The sequence below is a fragment of the Pseudorca crassidens genome, chromosome 16, assembly GCF_039906515.1.
Source record: "Pseudorca crassidens isolate mPseCra1 chromosome 16, mPseCra1.hap1, whole genome shotgun sequence".
NCBI classification, from domain to species: Eukaryota; Metazoa; Chordata; class Mammalia; order Artiodactyla; family Delphinidae; genus Pseudorca; species Pseudorca crassidens.
Genome location: NC_090311.1, coordinates 24,077,515 through 24,099,192, shown reverse-complemented (window position 1 = coordinate 24,099,192; position 21,678 = coordinate 24,077,515). Strand labels below are relative to the sequence as shown.

The 21,678-nt window shown below is 43.0% G+C and overlaps 1 protein-coding gene across 2 annotated transcripts in view; it reads left to right on the top strand.

Annotated features, from left to right (window-relative positions):
• The window catches only part of SORCS3 (sortilin related VPS10 domain containing receptor 3), a 583,956-nt gene that overhangs the window by 173,088 nt on the left and 389,190 nt on the right, over positions 1–21,678 (top strand). For both annotated transcript variants that reach the window (XM_067709471.1, XM_067709472.1), the window contains exon 2: positions 1,822–1,889. In XM_067709471.1, the coding sequence (XP_067565572.1) occupies positions 1,822–1,889 (68 nt within the window). The remainder of the gene's footprint in view (positions 1–1,821; positions 1,890–21,678) is intronic.

Sequence of the window (21,678 nt, the reverse complement as noted above, 5' to 3'; positions counted from 1 at the left end):
GCTTTGAGTTTCTTTGTCTAGATTTTGGGATGGTCTGCACATAGGCACCCATGTTTTTACATAGGGACTGTGAAAGAATGACTTCGTCAATGAAAGAAGTAAAATGAAGAGAAGTCTGGTGTGTATGTATGTGTATGTGTTTGTATTAATTTAACAAATAGGAATTATCAGCACATTGCTATTTGGTTGGAGAAGGTTTGGATAAGTCTTGTCTTCATTAGCCCCTGAATTTTACAAATGAGGAAACCCGCTATTAATGGGAGAGGCATGGACCACTGAGTGACCATGGAGAACAATGCTTTGCAAAGGATACACGCTCCTTGCAGTTGTGCTATGCTCATAGGACAGGTAGCTTGGTGCCTCGGTACCTATTCTCCTGTTCTACAAATAGCCACGTCATTGATGTTCTTCTTTGCTTGGCTGTTTCTTGCCAACCTACTACTCCCCATCACAGGACACAATCTGAGAGAAGACGTAAGAATCATCCAGTCATGGCCCTGCAGAGAAGTTGAATGTTGCAAGTCAGCTTTTCCAGGGATTCTCTTTGACCCATAATGGATCATATCCTGGTCTCTAATTTTTTCTTAGTTTACATAAAAGAGGTGGAAATGGTACTGACTGACCCCATGGGGTGCTGGATGAGAATAAATCTCAAAGTGAGTGTTTTGTCGTCGGTTAAATGCCACAAAAACGTTCAATATAATGGCTGATTATTTTTCTTTAATCTTAAATGGTTACCTAGAATGGGAAAGTCCCATCTTGGTAGCAGAAATTCATTATCTCGAAAGAGTTTAATGGGTGCTGTGCAAATGAACTGGAGGAAGTTAAATTGTGGAAGGCGAAGGAGCTGAGAAAAGTGAAATGAGTTGTGCATTAAATTTAGATAAACACAATTATGTGTAACTGGATTATCATGCGTGCAGGCAGACACTGTATATTAGGCACCTGTGTTTTGATTAAAATCGATTCAGGTGCCTGCGCTTAGCATCCTGGTAGATATGGGGTTGTTCCTAAGCCACTGTCTGGGCGCACGAGGCATAGGCAGGGAAACGTTTGAGGTCCAGGTTCCCAGCTGGAGAAGTTAAAAGGGCCTGGGACCAGCCTGGCCAATGGAAGATCATTTCAGAAAACTGCTAACCCTATTACAGGCTGTCCAGCTCTTTGACACATACAGCTTTCCTTCTGGGTTTCTTAGTTTCAACTGGAGTCACGAAAGTGGTCCTGGAGTCCGGTGGAGTCTAATGACCTGCTTAGTCCATGGGTGGGACATGGTAGAAGGCAGGTGGCATCAGAGACTGTTGGGGGCTGGGCTTGCCTGTCATTCAAGCTTTTATGGCTCTGAGGCCCTGTGATGGGAACACAGAATCTCTTTGAACCTCTCTGTAGACACAGAATCAGGCCCAGTTCTTTCTTAGCCTTTTAGGTCTACATCTGTAAGTCAAAGTCATCTGCAGATCAAAAGCAAGCCCATCCTCTGATCTCTGGGTGGCCACACGTGTGAACAGAGCCAGCTGGCCTGTGCCTGACCTTGAAGGAGGACAGATGTGGAGAAACAACTGTCAGTACCTAGTTAATTCCTGTTGACATGTTTTATTTCAAATGCAAAGCATTGTCGGGATTAAAATAAATGCTACCAGTTACAGGGGAGCATTAAATTAATAATTTTTTTCCCCTTGCTTGATCCTATAATACCCCTCAACTCCACAGACAAATTCTAAGCCCTCCACTGGGTGATTTGAGATGAACTGTACATTGTTACGCAAACTAAAGCCGGCTTCCTTTTTCTTCTTCTCCTCTGCCCTCCTCCTCACCCCCTCTCAGGTTATACTTATCCTGACGAAGCTGTATGACTTCAACCTGGGAAGCGTGACAGAGAGCTCACTTTGGAGGTAAGTGGGTTAGCGATTCTTACCTGGCTACTCGGGTTCGACTCACGTGAGGAATGCCAGCTAAGCAGTTGGAGAGCTTGTTTTGAAAGGAGCAGAAGATGGTCCTCCTCCTGGATGCCCCCTTTAATGCCCTGGGTGGCCCTGATGGCCTCCATCTGCAGATTCCTTAGCACTCTGCTATCTCCCGTGGGGTCTGTCACATATTCTCCCTGGCACTGTGGTTGTTTCTGCGTTCCTGCAGCATCTCCTTTGACTGGATAAACACAAATGTGGGTAGAGAGATCAGAGCATGCCTGGGGAAAGTGGAGGCCGTGGATAAGGGAGCGTGCCGTAGGAGGGATGCTGGCCTTGGCATGAGTCTAGGCCCAAGGACTGTTTCTTGTCCTTTGTGCCTGTAAGATGCTGTGATTCTTGAGAAGCCCATGAATCTGGGAATAGACACATGTGGGAATCAGGCCCGTGTGATGACGTTTGTGGTCCCAAGCCTTCGTGGGCTTCTTCATCCATAAAATAATATTAAAAAATATATTTTACAACTGTACTGGTGTAAAGACAAATATATTAATACTGTATGTTAAAACTTGTTTTCAGCCTAAAATATTCATTTTTTTTGTTTGTGGCTTTAAAAGAAATGACAGCATTTTTGTGAACCCTAGGCTCTGTGTCCATGTGCCTGCAGGATAAATCAGCCCTGACGGAAGGCTGGGATGGGGAGAAGGATGTGGGTGGATTAAGTCAGAGAGGGCTTTCACGAAGCCGTGAACCCCGCAGTCTCTCTGGCTAGGGGACGCCGCACACTCACTCTTCCATATACCTCCTCACGTGCAAGTTCACGGTCGCCGCCACGCTGCTGGCAGTCACACAGGGCACCAGCAAGTTTCATCAGCCACTCTGAGTCAGCGCTTCATGCTCTGTGCTTATTACCTCCATGGGCCTCAAGAGGGCTGCGTATCCATTCCATTTGCTCTGCCACTTGTAAACACTGGGGAGAACACTGTCACGAAAGGCCATTCATTTGGCTGTCTTCATCCCAGCGCCAGTCCTGAGGGTCTGCTGGGGTTTTGGAGCAGGGGGGTCTGGGGCGTGAATATCAGCACACCTGGCTGCTTCTTCATCTGATCTGTTTGCGGAGAATCAGCCAGAGCCTCTCTCCCAGGGAGGGGAGCAGTCACAGCATCTATTAAATATTTGGGGTTAATTGCTCATATCGATGGAGGCCTGCCTCCATTTGCACAGGATGTCCAAAACCTAATTTTGCTGCTCAGTGAAAACTGGCAGAGGTATAAGTAACCAGGTGCCTTCCGTAGATGAAAGCATGCCTGTTTCCACTCACGTGGGTCTCCTGGGGACTTAGAGCCTCAGAAACCATCCTCTGAGGCCCTGTCACAGGGATGTGGTGGTGAGCCTTTAAGCCTGACTCCAGTGCTGTCTGCTTGGTGCAAATAATGAAACCAGAAAAGCTCACGCTTACAATGGGAAACAGCTGTACCTAGCAGCCCATGTTATAGGAAAGGTTTGCTAGTTTTAAAGGTGGACCAGGCAAAACCATGGGGCCGAAGCCAGGTGCTTAATGCCCGTAAGTGACAGAGTGTGTGCCCCACAGTCATAAGAGCCAGTGTATTCACTAGTGTGTGTCAAGGACAGCAGATGGCCAAGTGGCCCTAAGGGCACCCTGATGTCCCATTGCCGGGTTTCAAATCACAGCTTGTCCACCCAAAGAGCTCTGTGGCTTTGGGCACTTTACCTAACCTCTCTGGATCAGCTTCCCAGGGCTGCCGTAATCAAGGACCACAGGCTGGGTGGCTTCAAACAGCGGAAATGTATTCTCTTCCAGTCTGGAGGCCACAAGTCTGAAATCAAGGCATCTTTAGGGCCACCCTCCTTCTGGGGGCTCTGAGGAGAACCCTTCGTTGCCTCTTCCTGCTTCTGGTGTCTGTCGGTGTTCCTTGGGGCTGCATTACTCCACTCTCTGCCTTTATCATCTTCTCTGTGTCTGTGTCTTCTCCCCTTCTGTCCCTTAGAAGAACACTTGCCATTGGAGTTAGGGCCCAGCCGGGTAATCCAGGATGCTCTCATTTCCAGATCCTTACATCTGCAAAGACACTTTTTCGAAGATGGTCCCATTGCAGGTTTTGGGGGTTAGGACATATTTGGAACGGGGGCTGCCATTCAACCTACTTCACTCTCTTAAGTCTCAATTTCCCTGAATGTAAATTGGAGATAGTACAGATCCTACCTTTGCTCCAGACACAGTGTCCTTGCTGTTACTTGAACCAGCCAGCCTCTTCCCCGGAGCCCTTACACTCAGCTCTTTCCTGGGTCTGAGCTCTCTTCTTGCAGGGAGCAGGGCACACCCTCACTTCCCTCCTCTCTGCTCACCTCATCAGTGAGGCCTTTGCCTGAGGACTTGGCATTCCATCACTTGGCTGCATTTTCCTCCTTAGTACCTGTCACCCTCTAGCTGCTAAATATTTACTTATTGATTTATTTATATTCTGCTTACACCAGTAGCATCTAAGCTTGTAGTGAGAGATAGTTTTTCCATTTTAATTCAGTGCTGTATCCTCAACACCTAGGACGGCACCTGGCACACAGGAGGTACTTGGTAAGTGTTTGCTTGATGAATAAATTCATGGATGGGTTGCAAGGATTAAATGAAATAGTAAATGTACAAACATTTAGGACAGTTACCCACATGTGGGAAGTGCTCAGTTAATTATAATAATTAATGACTATTATAACCCTGTGTGTTTGTATAGTTTAGTTTGTAAGGATCCACTAATGCAGGGATCCATGGGCTGGAAATTGTAGGGCACCAAAGGGATGTATTCTGCGCCATCTGGGAATTAGCACAGATCTTTGGGGGGATGGCAGGGGGTAGGGAGGGGAGAAGAGTGATTTATAATGTTGTTCCGTCTGCTGATTGGGGAGAATTGGAATAGCAATGGCTACCTGGTCAAAGACATTCTTTTGTAGAAAAAGTTCTCTGAGCTGGGTGCTGGAATGATGGGCAGGATGCGATTTGGCAAATGGAAAGTGGAAAAATGCCCCTTGCACAGGGCAAAGTCCAGGCAAGGCTGGGCTGCAGGAGATAAGGTGGCCCGGGAAGGAGGCAGGGGAAGCAGCTGGGTGTTGGACCAGGTAGGGAGGGTGGGGGGACTCATCGAGTTCACAGAAGGGGTCAAATCAAAGGCAGTTACTCAGAGCATAGATTATCGATAACAGAGTATGTATGGTGTGACCTTTCAGGGATTTGAAAACAACTGGTGGCTATTATAGGCTTTCCCTCTGGATAAATGTTATGTGGATGTATTTTTGTGTTGTGATTCAGAGGGTTCACAGGTCTGATAAAGTCCAGCTTAGGAACCCCTGCAGAGGGTGTGATTGACGAAAGGGACTGCTCCTAAACTTTGTGGGAATTATCCAACTTCCTGGGGCCTCACAGGGTGACTTCTTACTTTTTATTGTCTTCCCTACTCATCCCCTAAAGATTTGTGCCCTTGTCCTCTTTTCTATATTGCTAATGATGTATTTTACAGGTAGAGCCTAGAGCGCTATGGTCTTCCTTACTAATACAGTGAGCAGAGAAAAGAAGCTAAATTAAACACACACCCTTTCATTTTTGTGATTCAGTCCAACATGCCTAGCCAAGTTGAAATTGAATTTGGTGATTCTTCTTCAATTTTCTGTAGAGCAGAGGCGCCTGGAGCAACAGCTGTCATGACAAGATGATGCTCCCTGCCAGGTTACAGTATGACATAATTATTTGTCTCACTGAATTAAGAATTGAAAAGCCATCTACTTCTAAATAGACAAAAGGCTGTTTAAAGGCATTCTATAGTGTAGCAGTAGCGTGTGCCCTTGTGAGCCTCTTTCTGGAACTCCTAGGTGCCAGTATACTGGGGGTGGTCAAAATTTTTTCTCTCCACCCACACAAGGATGGTTGCGTAAATTGGTCACCTAGCACAACCGTCTGTTGGCATCCGTTAGTCAAAGGACATTTTACATATAGGATGTCAAGCTTGTAGAATTAATGAGGTTGGGGACTGACTTTTTAAAAAGACCCAGGGCTTCGCTTTCAGGGTGTTTTCAGTCCATAGTGTGTCAAGCCTGGAGGCTGTCCATCCATCAGGAGTGATACTGGAGACCGACTCTGTTAGATTTTCTAGAAGCCTGACCCCAGGAGGAGAGATGGGTCAAGGTTGGGAGGCTCAGCATCAACCAGTTGCCTCCTATTCAAAGTATTGAAAAGTGAAAGCTCTGGGACTGATGTCCTGGGTTCAAGTCCACACTCCTCCACGGAGCCACTAAGTGACCTTGAACATGTTTCTTCGCCTCTCTGTGCCTCCATTTCCTTATCTGTACAGTGAGGGTGATACTCGTACCACGTAAAGTTGTGAGTCTTCATTGAAATAAAATATGTAAACTGCCTAGAAGAGTACCTGACATGCAGCGCCCATGTGGGAGATGCTCAAGGGGAGTTAGTTGTCATCATATGATCCATGAGTCATTGAGCTGCTTCTCTCTGCTAGTTTCTTTACCTGAGCTGTCTTGTTCTGTCTTTTGCAAGAAACTTGAGAGTCGAATATCACTGGCCCCAGTTTACAGATGGGAACATTGAGCATTACAGAGGTTCAACAACTTGCCCTGGATCATGGAGCTAACAAGTAGGGGGATCCTACTGACTCCCGAGTCTGTGCTCATTCTACCCTGTGTGCTGTGTCTGATGTTGGGTGAGAGTGGATATATGAACTCCTTCAGAATAAGAGATTTTTTTTTTTTTTTTTTAATGGGTAGGAGAATGGGATGACATGGAAAGTGGGAGAGGGAGAAATTCCCAGAGTGGGAAAATTGCTCTAGAGTGGTTGGGCTGGGATTTCGACTTCTAGGTTAAAACATTCCTTCTGCAATTGAGATGGATGCTCTGTGGAAATCTGTCCACAGAAATAGAAGAGGCACCACAAGAGGCTTCTACCAGCCTCCTGAGGACAGTTGTGCTGCTATCTTTAGGAGGGTGGGGTGCAGAGCATACCTAGAGTCCTTAGCACGTGGTGCCTGGAAATGATACATTTCTATTGAGAGAATGTTCCGGAGTCTTCTCCTATTTGTTTTGTTTTTAATTAAGTTTTATTGGAGTATAGTTGCTTTACAGTGTTGTGTTAGTTTCTCCTTTACAGCAAAGTGCATCAGCTATACGTAAACATATATCCTCTCTTTTTTGGAGTTCTTCTAGTCCAGCACTGTCTGATTAGAAATATATGGTAGGCACATAATTTTCCAGCAGTCAATAATGTGAAAAGAAACAGTGGAGATTAATTTTATTAATAAATTTTCTTTAACTGGGTTAAATAGAGCTATCATTTCAATAGACAATTAATAAAAATAATTAATGGGCTATTTTGCCTTAGGTTTTTTTTTTTGTAGTAAGTCTTTGAAATCCAATGTGTATTTCACACTTAAGGGCCTATCTCAGTTTGGACCAGCCACATTTTGAGTGTTTAATGTTAGTAGAATATGGCTGGTGGATACCATAGTGCCCAGTGGAGGTCTAGTAACCTGTCTCTCACATATTTTCAGTTCATTTGGGGGGGGTGGTAACTTTTTTCACCATAGAAATGCATATCTGTTTTATCAAAGGACAAGAGGGAAAAAATGCCACCAGTTCTGGAAGCCAATTATTTTATAATGTTATGGTACTGGGAATGTGTGCGGTGTCAAAGGCTGAGCTGATCTGTATTAAAACTCTGATCGTCTAAAAGGAAAGGAGGACTGTGGAAATCTGTCCACAGAAATAGAAGAGGCACCACAAGAACTTTTAGGTCTTTGAACTGTGATTCTTGGTTAATCTGAAATAATCATGGCTGTTGAGTCAAAGAGACTTAGGGTGAGAAAGGATCATAGCAAACGTTCTCTTTGAGCCCCAGAACCTTATTGTTTCAGAGATAAGGTTGTGAGTTCAGGGAGAGGAAGACACTTTGCCTGAGTTTCCTGGATCAGAAGTCTGAGATTAAGAGTGCGCCCTGGCTCCTGCTGGTTCCTGATCTCCTTCCGTAAACTCACACATCCCCTAAATGGGAACCCTGGAACTGGATAGAGACAGCCCTCTTCTTTTTTAAAATTGAATTATAGTTGATTTATGATGTTGTGTTAAATTCTAATGTACAGCAAAGTGACTCAGTTATACATATATATGCATCCTTTTTCATATTCTTTTCTATTATGGTTAATCACAGGATATTGAATATAGTTACCTGTGCTCTACGGTAGGTCCTTGTTGTTCATCTGTTCTATATATAATAGTTTGCATCTGCTGATCCCAAATCCCACTCCACGCCTCTCCCACCCCTCCTCCCCCTTGGCAACCACAAGTCTGTTCTCTAAGTCTGTGAGTCTGTTTAGAGATAGCCCTCTTCTTCACGTCTCCTCCATTCCCAGCTGCAAATAGGCCATTGGTGTATGGTGTACAGGCACCATGGGGCTCAATGGCTGGGTCACGCTCTCTCTCATTTCTGTGACAACAGCATGGGGCACATGCTTTGGGGCCATCTTCACGTCCCTTTGCACATATGGTGTGTGCATCTCTGCCGAGTTTGGCGGCATTCGTGGTTCTCAATTTGGGAGCAAGGGCGCCACTTTTCTTTGAATGTGGTACCTATGAAAAGGTTGATTAATCCACTGCTTGAGGTTTTTGAGTCTTTAGTTTAGAACGTAAGTCACGGTGGGGACTGGCAGATCACTTCTTGGACTCGGTTCTATATGTCTTAAACATTAACACTTAGACTGATAAACAAACACATTGCCCTCCCCTAAAAAATTGTTTTTGGGCTTCCCTGGTGGCACAGTGGTTGAGAATCTGCCTGCTAATGCAGGGGACACGGGTTCGAGCCCTGGTCTGGGAGGATCCCACATGCCGGGGAGCAACTAGGCCCGTGAGCCATAACTACTGAGCCTGCACGTTTGGAGCCTGTGCTCCGCAACAAGAGGCCGCGATAGTGAGAGGCCTGTGCACTGCGATGAAGAGTGGCCCCCGCTTGCCGCAACTAGAGAAAGCCCTTGCACAGAAACGAAGACCCAATGCAGCAAAAATAAATAAATTAATTAATAAACTCCTACCCCCAACATCTTCTTTAAAAAAAAAAAAAATTGTTTTTATGGTCTCATTTTCTGGAGGTAGATGAGCTGGCAAGCAATCCCCAGCTTCCATCTGTCCATCTCAAGCACTAGTCTTTAGTAAAGGTCTGTGAGAGGCCAGCTTCTGATCGGGTGCGATGTCTCCACGTGAGCTTTCCCCTGGAATTTCTATTGGATTGGGGTCCTCACAGAGCTAAATGAATTTGCAGTTGTCTTGGTGTAAGAGGAACCAGGAATCCTTTACAGTGGGTGGTACCCCTGCATTGCTACATTACCTCAGTTCCCTCCCCCCACCTTACTCCATTTCACCCACCCGCAGCCTGGCAGTGTGGGAGACATTCTGCTCTTGGAAAAGCAGCGAGGCTTCTCAGACACTGCTCCTGTATGCCTGGCCTCAGGACCTGCAGTGCAAGGGGGCTTTAGGTCGAGGGGTTCCTGGTTAGGGTCCCACTTCCTGGTCACATCCTCTTGGATACCTTCCCTGACCCTCCTCCCTGGATTGGGTGCCTCTCCTCTGCTTACCACTGCTGTCTCGTCCTTACACTGTGTTGTTCATTTGTTCCCAGCCTGGGAGCCTCTCGAGAGCAGGGACCACGTGCTCTTCCTGTTTCTGGATCTACACTGCCCGGCACTCGGGCTGCACTAAATAAAGGCTAAAAGAACTGAACTGAAGTACGAATAGCCCCGAAGCAGCCCCAGCCCCAGCCCCGTCTTGTCCTGTTGCTTTCCATGTATTGAGTTGTCTATCCCCCTGCCACTGGGGAATCCTGTAACTTTTCATCTAGTTTGCAAGCTGTTGTCTGGACCATTTATTTCCTCCTCTAATTGTTCTGTCAGTGACCTTTCTGGGAAACCTTTGGATTTATTAATTTTTTTGTTTGCCAAGAAAACCCTGATAATAATTGCTAAGACTTCCCAGGAGTTACTAGTTTACAAATTTTAATGACATTCATGATTTATTTATGTGCTTCCCTCCCTCTACAGCTGTTCACCCCAATTCCTTAGTGGAATTCCTGCTGAATCTGAGTGAATTAATGGAAACAAAACTGCAGATTGGAATGACATTTTTTTTTTCCTAGGCTGTTAATTAAAAGCTTTCCATCCTATTCGCTAGGCTCTTCATATGTGAGGTCCCGAAGGCTGGGCAGGTACAGGCTGTGAAATCCTCCCTGTAGAACTGGGGCCTTTGTCTGTTTGCTTTCAGTGGTAATAAATCTGGTGAAAAGTCCTGAATTGGTCACAGAGCATTCAGTTGAACAGATATTAACTGAGCATTCATTATGTAAGCAGTCCTGTGCTCATTGCTGGGTGATGCCAAATAAGTATGTCATGATTGCTATCCTCGAGGAATGTTTAATTCAGTTGAAAGGTAAGATTAATGCATATAGGAAACAATGTCAGGCATATGCAAGTATATATATATATGTATATGCAAAACACATCGCGTTCTGTGATGAGTGGCCCGACTGTAGAAATACTTACATTTTTATTATTATCACACCTAATTCCGTGAGGATGCAGAGCAATTCTAGGAATGAATTAGAGAAATGATCAATTTGTCTCATGTATTTTGTTTTGCTGTTTAATAGAAAACATCTTATTTCTCCATTAGGGTGTGAAACTTTTCAGAGGAAAGACTGTTTCATATGAGAACTAGTAGTTTCCATAGTTCTCAGAAACACCTGGTAACAGATGGGATTGAGTATGTGTAGTGGTTGAAGAAGTGGGTCCTGAATTCAGATTGCCTGGATGTGAATCCCAGATCTACTGCTTGCTAACTATACCACCTTAAGCAGTGTTTTCATTTCTGTAAGCTTTGGTTTACCTATCCATATAGTGGGATGATAGTAAGACCCATCTCATGGAAGCTTTGTGAGGTTTCAGTGAGATAATGCGTGGAATGCAAAATGCCTACTATCTAGTTAGTACTTAATGTAATAATTAGTATTTGTTCGTAGGCTCATATCCTCCTAGCCCAGCAGCTTCTACCAGCCTCCTGAGGACAGTTGTGCCGATATCTTTAGGAGGGTGGGGTGCAGAGCATACCTAGAGTCCTAAGCACGTGGTGCCTGGAAATGACACATTTCTTTTGAGAGAATGTTCCGGAGTCTTCTCCTTTTTTTTTTTTAATCAAGTTTTATTGGAGTATAGTTGCTTTACAATGTTGTGTTAGTTTCTACTGTACAGCAAAGTGAGTCAGCTATACGTAAATATATATCCTCTCTTTTTTGGATTTCTTTCCCATTCAGGTCACCACAGAGCATTGAGTAGAGTTCCCTGTGCTATACAATAGCTTCTTATTAGTTATCTATTTTATACATAGTATCAATAGTGTGTATATGTCAATCGCAATCTCCCAGTTCATCCCACCCGCCCCTTCCTCCTGGGATCCATACGTTTGTTCTCTACGTCTGTGTCTCTGTTTCTGCTTTGCAAGTAAAATGACCTACACCATTTTTCTAGATTCCACATATATGCGTTAATATACGATATTTGTTTTTCTCTTTCTGACTTACTTCACTCTGTATGACAGTCTCTTGGTTCATCCACGTCTCTACAGATGACTTAATATTATTCCTTTATATGGCTGAGTAATATTCCATTGTATATATGTACCACATCTTCTTTATCCATTCCTCTGTTGATGGACATTTAGGTTGCTTCCATGTCCTGGCTATTGTAAATAGTGCTGCATTGAACATTGGGGTGCATGTGTCTTTTGGAATTATGGTTTTCTCTGGGTATATGCCCAGTAGTGGGATTGCTGTGTCATATGGTAATTCTATTTTTAGTTTTTTAAGGAACCTCCATACTATTCTCCATAGTGGCTGTATCAATTTACATTCCTACCCACAGTGCAAGAGGGTTCCCTTTTCTCCACACCCTCTCCAGCATTTATTGTTTGTAGATTTTGTGATGATGGCCATTCTGATCGGTGTGAGGTGATATCTCATTGTAGTTTTGATTTGCATTTCTCTAATGATTGGTGATGTTGAGCATCCTGTCATGTGTTTGTTGGCCATCTGTTTGTCTTCTCCTTTAGACACTCATCTGTGCTTGGCAAAAGGGAAAGGTTAATATATTTCTTGGTTTTTCTACATCAGCTGCAGCTGCTGCTGATTTTGGGCATAGGATGCCAAGCACAATCTGATTTAAGTTCCCCTAACACAGTGTTGAGTTAACGCATCCATTGCTGGAAATTTTCTTTTTAATGCAAGTATTGGGGGAGGTAAGCCCATTGAAGAGCTTTGTCCTTCCCAAGTAATTAACATGGAAGGCAGGGTGGGGTCATCCATGTTTCTCAGATTTGGTGTAGCCTCAGAATTACTTGTGGATTTTGTTAAAAAATCTAGATTCCTGGCCCCCTAACCAAGAGATTCCAATTTGGTAAGGCTGGGTGTTACTCAGGATGTATACTTTTAAAAGCTCTGTGGTTGGTTCTGATTTTCAGGTAAGATTGGGAGCCACTGAGCTCAGAGGAATCTTGGGTTCTAGGCCCATCTCAGTTGCTAATTAATCGAATTACTCATGCCATCCTTCTGTTTCCTCATGAAGGTTTTCGATGAAGTGATCTCAAATCCCTTTCAACTCCAAGTCCACAGACGCTACCAACCTGGGAAATCAAACGGGGAACACACACAGGATTTATGGTGCCCAACAGATAACCTTTTATGAGCTAACAGCCCCACTTGTGAGAACGTCCACCTTCCTTAAGGAAAACTAACGTGCTGTTTGTTCACGGATGGATAGTAGCCAATGGGCAGGTGTCAGCCAGTAGTAGTGTCCTAACTCCTTAATTTCAATTAATTAAACATAAAGAGCAGCATTCAGTCTATGAAACCCTTTGCTCCTCCAAAAAATAGAATGAGAAAGGAGTTTGCGCGAAATATCGAGACCTCAGACATCTTACTTTGCTGGAGAATAGAGCAACGTGAACACTGGAGAAACAGATCTGGTTTACAGATTTAATGTTTTCCTATTTATTATGGGAAAGAGGTTTCTTTTTTATGGCCTAGTCTTTTTTCTTCCACCCTGACATGTATAAACCTTGATTTTTGTCCAGTGGCTGAGAGAACACAATCCTTTCGTATGGATTGTGTCTGTTGATTGTGATTTTATGTTGTTTTCCCTTCCTTCCAAATGCTGTGCCATTTTATCACAATGACAAACAACCCCACCATTTGGAGAAGGGGTGTGAGATTCTGCCCATCCCCCTCCACACCCTGAGTTCCCTCCCATTTTCTCAGTAGCAGATTCATTAGCCTTGTAATGAAGTTAATAAGTAAACAGGATCAGACAGTTCCTTCTAAAATAACATTTATAAATGGATGCATTTCCTGACTCTCTAAGGTAAAGCCTTAATTTAATTCCCTTCCAGATGTCCACATGTGTAAAACTATGATAGGTGGGCCCCTGGACTGTGGTTTGAAGCCAAAAAAAAAAAGGGAAAAATTTCAATTCACACAGAACCTACTGTCTATTTCCAAGTTTATAGGAGAGTGGATTTTTACATACTCCATTCCTGCTTATATATATATAATGACTCTAAAGATTGGGTAGTCAAGCTTTCATAGTTACTTTATCATCCTTTGGTGGCCAATTACTTTATTGGACATAGACTGTAAATGTCATTAGAAGGCTTCTGGCAACTTCCCCATGAAGACCACTATCTGGACTTTATTTGGGGAGCCATAAACTGGTAAAAAGGCCTCTTCTTAATGTTACATGTCTGTGACGTTTCTTTTCAGAAATCGCTGAACTTATAAAGGAAATATTTCACAGCTTACTTTTGCTTCCAGATGGTTTGTGCCCAAGTTAAAGCTAAAGTCAAGTATTAAAAGGCAATACATAGAGTTTATCTTTTAAAAGATTTTCCTTTCAGTGGCACAAATGTCTTAAATTGGTATAATATTTGTAGTCATTGCCCACATGAAGTATGGCATGTCTCATATTTCTAGGAGGAATGGGAGGCCTGTGTCATTAAACATTCCATTTTACAGATGGATAAACTGACTTCTTGAGTAGGTTGGTGGTTGGTGATTTCAGATCTGGTGCCCAGATCCAGGTATCCCAGTTCTCATCAGCTTCATGCTCTTGCGCTTACATTAGTAATCAGTCTTTCCTGACCTTTCCAGCTCAGCAACCATTTATATTTCATAAGAGATCTATGGCCAAGGGACTCCTTTGGGGACCAGGAATGGATTTCCTTGGGTATTTATCTAAGTGATTTTCAATTGTGGTGGGTCATGAGACTCATCAGGGAAATATAAGAAAAGTGAGTTTCCTGGGCCTTACTCCAAACCTGAATCAACTTACTCCAAAACTGAAACAAACTCCAAAACTGAATCAACTTCTGGGATCAAGATCTAGGAACTTATGGTTTTAAAGAGCTCCCCACTTGATGTTGATATAACCACTGACCTAAGAGACTTCATGGCCATTTTTATTTCTGAAAGGTCCATGAAAGCTTATCTGGGGGAGTCTTCCCCTCAGTATAGCACCTGGCCCTCTTACCCATTTTCCCTATGGCTGGCTCAGAATGACAAGCACAGTCATTCATGCAAAAATACATAGTTGCACCCTCGTCTTCTTAAATGATAACCATAAACGTTAGGAATTGGAATGAGCTCTGGCACTAATTAATTAGCTTACATTCTGTCAGCATCAGGCTTGGGAATTGGGCAATTAACATTGATTTTAGATAATGGTGCCACAGGAGAATGGTCATAAGGTTCTGGTCTCCATGGAGTTGTGTTGAGATAAACTCTATGAAGTTGAGTTTTTAGCTGGAAAGCTAGGCTTCCTGAAGATCAAAGAGCACAACAAATGGGGAATGGTTTTCAGGTGACTTTGGAAGGCTTTCTGTTCGTAATTTTTGGTTGCTAGCAACAGAAATCATCACTAACTTGGGCACCATATAGGATTCATTGGAAGGATACTGGTATAACTCAACATTTGGAGGAAGAGATAATAAAAAAAAACTTCCCTCTTACTGCTGCTTTTGCTTCATTCCATAAGTTTTGATATGTTTTGTTTTCATTTGTCTTGAGACGTGTTCTAATCTCTCTTTTGCTTTATTCATTGACCCATTGGTTGTTTAAATGTGTATTGTTTAATTTTCATGTATTTGCAAATTTTTCAGCTTTCCTTTTGTTATTGATTTCTTGTTTCATTCCATTGGTGTAGGGTGGAATGTTCTGTGTATGTCTGTTGGGTTCATTTGGTCTATAGTGTAGTTCAAGTACGCTGTTTCATTACTGATTTTGTCTGGATAACCTATCAGTTATTGAAAGTAGGTTTTGGAAATTGTGTCCTATTTTTGCATTACTATCTATTTATCCCTTCAGACCTGTTCATGTGGCTTTATATATTTAGGCACTCTGATGTTGAGTGCATATATATTTATAATTTTTATACCTTCCTATTGAATTGACTCTTTTATGTAATTATGTAATGATCTTCTTTTTCTCTTGTGACAGTTTTGACTGATATAAATTTAGCCACCCCTGCTCTGTTTTTGTTATCATTTGCATGGAATACCTTTTTCCATACCTTCACATTCACCTTATATGTGTCCTTAAATCTAAAGTCAATCTCTTGTAGATAGTATATGGTTAGATCTTGTTTCTTTACTTTTAAAAAAAATTTATTCAGCTACTGCATATCTTTTTGTTGGTGAGTTTAATCCATTTAAATTTAAAGTTAACTATTGGTAAGTAAAGAGTCACTTTTGCCATTTTGTTAATGGTTTTCTGTCTGTTTTGTAGTTCTTTTGTTCTTCTCTTCCTCTCTTGCTGTCTTCTTTTCTTATTTGATAATTATTTGTAGTGATATACTTTGATTATTTTGTCTTTATCTTTTTGTTTCCATTCTAGGTTTTTTCCTTTGTGGTTACCATGAAGTTTGCATTAAACTTTTTATAGTTCTAACAGCCTATTTTAAGCTGATAACAACTTAACAATCACATACAAAAACTCTACACTTTTACTTTCTTCCCCAACACTTTGTCTTTGATGTCAGAATTTACTTGTTTTTATATCATGTAGCCATTACCAAATTTTGGGGTTATAGCTGTGTTTTGGAAAGATGTGTTTAGAAGGGGTGATTTAGTGTGGGAAAAAAATTGTAGGCAGGGAGGATCAGTTCTGAGACTGTTGTGACATTCTTATTGCTTTTTACCTCTACCCTCTATCTGTCTATCCATCCGTCTATCCATATGTGTCTTTGCTTCTATATTTGTTTACCTACCTTTGTAGAAAGTACAATGATCTAATGTTATTTAACGGGTCAGGAATGAAGAAGGCAGGAAGCTGAAATTCAAACTTGCCTGAGGGAAACCAGAAACTTCCTTGCCATCCCCCTGAATCTCTGACTGGCTCTCAGGTATATAAACATGAATTCTCTACCCCTGAAGTTAAGGTGTGATGACTAGCTCATCAAGTCAGACCTGGTGAAGGGCCGTCAGGAACCAGGCATGCGCTACTGGCTTACTGTACTCAGAGGTCAACCTTCAGCATTCTGGAAGCGTGGGGCAGAGGACAAAGGAAGTGATCGACTTCCTAAGATTATTCCATTTCATTCCTTGCTGTGAGGATATGGAAGACAGGATTGTAACAATGCAAACTGGAAAGAATTTGGAATTGGAGCAAATTCTGATTTACTCTGATACTATGATACCTTCTGTTGGCATTCCCTTTAAACACACCTGCCTGAATTCTCTAGGACATCAGAATTGAGATGTTGTATAGGATTTTGTCTGGCCAGCAAGGAAGAAACAATAAGCTTCCTAAGCTTCTAAGTTTTTTTGCATATTTAAATTTTTATGCAATAATTTCACTAATAAAAAATGAAGAGTACTATCAAAAAGTAGCCACCATCTTAATCCTGTTTAAAACCATTGTTAGTTTCAATATATATATATGCTATACATTTTTTACCTCTACAATTTTACATAATTGTGACTCTCGTATAAACAATTTTGTTTCTTATTTTCATATAACATTTAAGCATTTTTCTATGTTATTCAAAATACTTTACAAACATAATTTTAATGTTTGCATAATCGTGTATTGTATTGCTGTTCTGTAATTCACTTAACTATATTCATTCCTCTATTTTTAGAGATTTAGATTGTCTTACCGTTTTTCACTATTTAAAAATGTTGCCATGAATATCTAGATACATAAATCTTTGTTTTTGTCTGAATTTTAGATTATTTTCTTAGGATAGACTTCTAAAGGAGAAAATTTAAGACTCAGCATACTTGTTCAGTTGGTTATGAAAAGGTGCGTTTCTGTAACTCTTATGCTGGGAAAGAAATCTCTGAAATTTAGAGAGAAAAGTTATCACAGTTTCCACTGTGTATATATGCGTGTGGTATATGAATACTGCACACATGCATTTATATGCTTTAGGGTCACTAGTATACCTAAAATTATCGTAAAATTATTGGAATAAGACTTGGGGAATGAGATTCTGGAACATGAGGTATCCCCAGTCTCCAAGAAGAACACACATGTCCCCTGCTGAGTAAGCATACGCAGGCCCGTCTGAACTGATAAAATGTAAACAATAGCAATCACATCAATAATAGTAGCTAACGCCATTGTAAAGCAATTATACTCCAATAAAGATGTTAAAAAAAATAAGAGTAGCTGCTCACACGTACTGAGCACTAACTGTGTGTCAGGCACTGATTCAAGTGCTTTACCTATGTTTTTACTCAGCCTTATGAAAAATCAGTTAGGTAAAGACTGCTGTCATTCCCATTTTACAGCTGAGGAACCTCAGGGCCAGAGGGTTTAAATGACTTTCCAAAGGCCATGCACTCAGTAGGTAGTACAGCTGGAATTTGGATCCAGACGCTTGGATGCTAGAGCCTGTGCACTTAATCCTACTCTAGACAGTCACTGAGGAAGACCTGACTGAGGTTGGAAGTTGTTATCGGAGTTTCAACCAGTCTAAGATTTATAATGCTCTTCGTGCAAGACTCATGTGGAGGACGGAGACTACAGGAAATTCCTACTGGATGATACCCATGGCTCCTCCAACCCAGGGCATGATCTGTGATGGAAGCTTCAAGGGTAGGAACATGGGAGGGTCTAGTCTCTTCCTTTCTGTAAAGGTTTGGAATAGGGCTTATCTCCTCCACAATTCTCTTAATGACCCCCGAGGGACTTGTCGAGCAGAAGCTTACCTGTTCTGTACCTGTCTTACCTGTTACCTGTACCTGCTTGCCTATAGGTTCTTGAGAATCACTGTACAGAGAGGTTAAAAGCATACTTTTAACTCTAGTGTATACTGCCTGGGTTCGAGTTTCAGCTCTGCCACTTCCCAGCTGTGAGCTATGGGCCCCACTTCATCATTTCTGGAGTAGGAGTGATGACAGTACCTACCTCACTGGGAGGCTGAGAGACGCCCGGAGTTACTGGCGGTAATGTGTTTGGAAGAGTGCTGGCGCACAGCACACGTGCTTTGTGAGTGTTTGCTTCAGTTTCTGGACTGCTCTGCCTCTTGCCCTAATCCCTCAAGGCTCCAGTCCAGTCTCCTGCCTGCCAGGACTTATTCCTATGTTTCCCAGACACAGCCAGCAGATACTTGTGGAGCGCTCCCACATGCTAGATCCCACGGGTGAAGGGGGAGCAAGCAGACCACTGCCTGCTCCTTTCCTGCTTCCCTGCAGTGTGGAGGCTCAGAGACCCAGGACTCTCCACAGTGGGTGAGAGAAAGTGTGGGCTCCACGAGGCAGTGAGAGGGCAGGAGCTCCCCCAGCGGGAGGATCGTGGAGGGCTTTCCTGGGTGTATTCGTTTCCTAGGGCCTCTGTAACAAATACCACAGACTAGGTGGTTGAAACCACAGAACTTTATTGCCTCGCAGTTCTGGAGGCTGGAGGTCTAAGATCAAGGTGTTGGCAGGGTTGGTTCCTGCTGAGGGCTGTGAGGGAGAATCTGTTCCATGCCTCTCCCCTAGTTTCTGGGATTGGCTGGCAATCTTTGATGCTCCTTGGCTTGTGGAAGCGTCACCCCATCCCTGCCTTCCTGCCCACAGGGCCTTCTGCCTGTGTATCTGCATCCAAATTTCCCCTTTTTATAAGATTATAAATTGGATTATTTTATTTTATAAATTGGGTTATATTGGATTAGCTCACCCCACCCCATTCACGTATGACCTCATCTTAACTCATTACATCTGCGACAAACTTGTTTCCAAATAAGGTCGCATTCTGAGGACTTGAAGGTGTGAATCTTTGTGGGAGATGCAAGGCAATCTGTACCAGCTGGGAAGTGCCCGTAGCTGGGGCTGAAGGGTGAGGCCGAATCAACCGGGAGCTGAGGGGCTGGAGAGGAGAGAGGGGGAAGTATTCCAGGCAGCCCTGTGCAAAGGTCCTGTGGTGGGTGGGAGCTTCCCTTTTCAAGGGGCCAGAGTAAGCCAGTGGGTGAGGGGGAGCGGTCTGTGAGATGTGGGAGACGGCAAGAGGCACGCCTGTGGTGTCTGGTCAGCCCTTCAAAAGACGTGGGGTATTACTTTGGGCACGTAGGACACACCTAAAAGGCTTTAAGCAGGAGCGTGCCATCGTTTAATGGATGCTTTAAAGATCTGTGATCATTGACATTTTGTTTAATTTTTTATTACTGGCTTTGTATTATTGTGAACGGAACATTTTTTTTCTTTGTTGCCTACTTGTAATTCCTTACATGTATTTTTCTTTTCATGCGTTCTGTATGTTTATATGTTGGTGGCTTGTTTTCCTTATCATGTATGCATTTTTTAGTGTAATATATAAACTGAAAGCACTGTTGAATCTGATACCAATATTTCCCCCATTTTGTTTTTTCCTGTTATCATAGTTTGGCTTTTCGTATAGTAGGAGTTTTACATTTTGTAAATAATCAAATCTGCTAATCTTTATTTAAAAAACCACATTCCTTCTTAGTTTTATTTCAGATTGAAGAGCTCTCACCTTCTTAATCTATTCTTACAAAGCAGTACATCATCCCTTAGATGGGAAACATGTGCTAAAAATTGTTGAATAAGCTGTGACATTCATTTTGGGGAGACATCTGCTTGTTTTCTGCTCAATTATCTCATCCAGTCCTCCCCCAAAACTTACGAAGTAGATACTATTATGCTTTTCGTATTTGAAGGTGGGGAAACTGAGTTTTTTAATAAAATGAGTAATCTGCTAAAGTTCACACAGGTAGATTTGGGCTCTTAACCCAGATGAACAGCTCATGACTTATTCATAATCAAGGAATTTCTCCACTGGAAGCTTCGAGTGGTTTCTTGGGTGGCCTCCACCCTGTCTCTTCAGAGCTTAGTACCCATTTCACAGATGAAAACTAGGAGATTCCCAGCAGAGCAGATGCTTCCATAGATTCTTGTTCTAGCAGGCCACTGCCTCACTTCCCGACAGCCTTTACTTAGGCCACGTGCCATTCTGGAATTCCCTCTTCTCTCCTCCTAACCGCTTTCAGGACATATGTTGTACTTTCTTCCGGAGACTTTCTTGAGCACCCTAGCCCAGAATTTTCTCTCTTCCTTCTTTTGAGTCTCTTAGAATCTCCTCTTCTACCCACTTACCTGCTCCTTGGTTGTACCACGTGTGGCTTCTGGAGATCCCCCACAGCACGTGGCTGTGTGCTCTGAGTGTCATATGTGCTGAATAAATGTCTTTTGGGTAGCCAGGTCCACCTGGGTTTCCTTGGTCTTGGTAAGGGAGTCTGTTGAAAGCCTGGCTGGATCCAGCAGCCTCAGGTCCTGCAGGGACTCCGAGTGCCAGGCAGCCCCCAATAGACACTTAGTACTTGGTGCCCCTTCTGCTCCTGTCACCGGCTTTGCAGTAGCAGTGTTTTCTGCTCTGTAGCCTGTCCTCTGTCACAGTTAGATGGTGTAGGATGGGATAAATGCATATTTTGGAGTGACAGCAATGTGTTGAAAGCCAGCCAGCTGAAAACTGAGAATGCACACGCAGAATGCCACAGTTATCAAAATTCACTGGCCATTTTGAGGCAGTTGCCAGATTGTTTCCTCAGGGTTGACAAAATGAAGATTTCCAAGAGATTGGGGGGTAAGTGGGGGTGGTATGTGCTTGGGGGCAGTTTTCTTACTCGTTAGGGTATACTGAATGGCTGCTGTGAGCCAGGAATAGGTACTTTCTCATATTATCTCTAATGTAAACGTGCTGATGGCAAGATGTGTAGAGAAGTGCTGGGTATAGTATGAGCTGAGCAAGACGCTACATGTCTATGGAAATGTTACGTGGAGTTCTGGCTTTGCTGTCTTGTTCAGGGATGTCAGAAATTATTACATGTCTATAAAAGATGAAGATTAAAAAAATTAAGATGAAAAAAAAATTTTTTTAAAGATTTTCCTCTGCTAGGGATCTGTAGGAGTTGGGGAGAGCTTAGTGTTACTGCACCCACAGCCCCAGAGCCCTAGCGAGCATGGCCTCCCTGGAATCACGGGATGGGTGCAGCCACCGAGGGACCTGTCCAGCCTCGGGCATCTAAGTAAACCTCGTTGATCTTTTCATACAGACTGGCACCAAAGCCAAAGTCAGTCCTTTCAGGGTCCAGCTAAGGATCTCACTGGGTGGTACTATCTTTCTTTCATGGCCCTTTGCTGTGTGCTGTGGTGGACGGCATCAGCCAGTGAGGG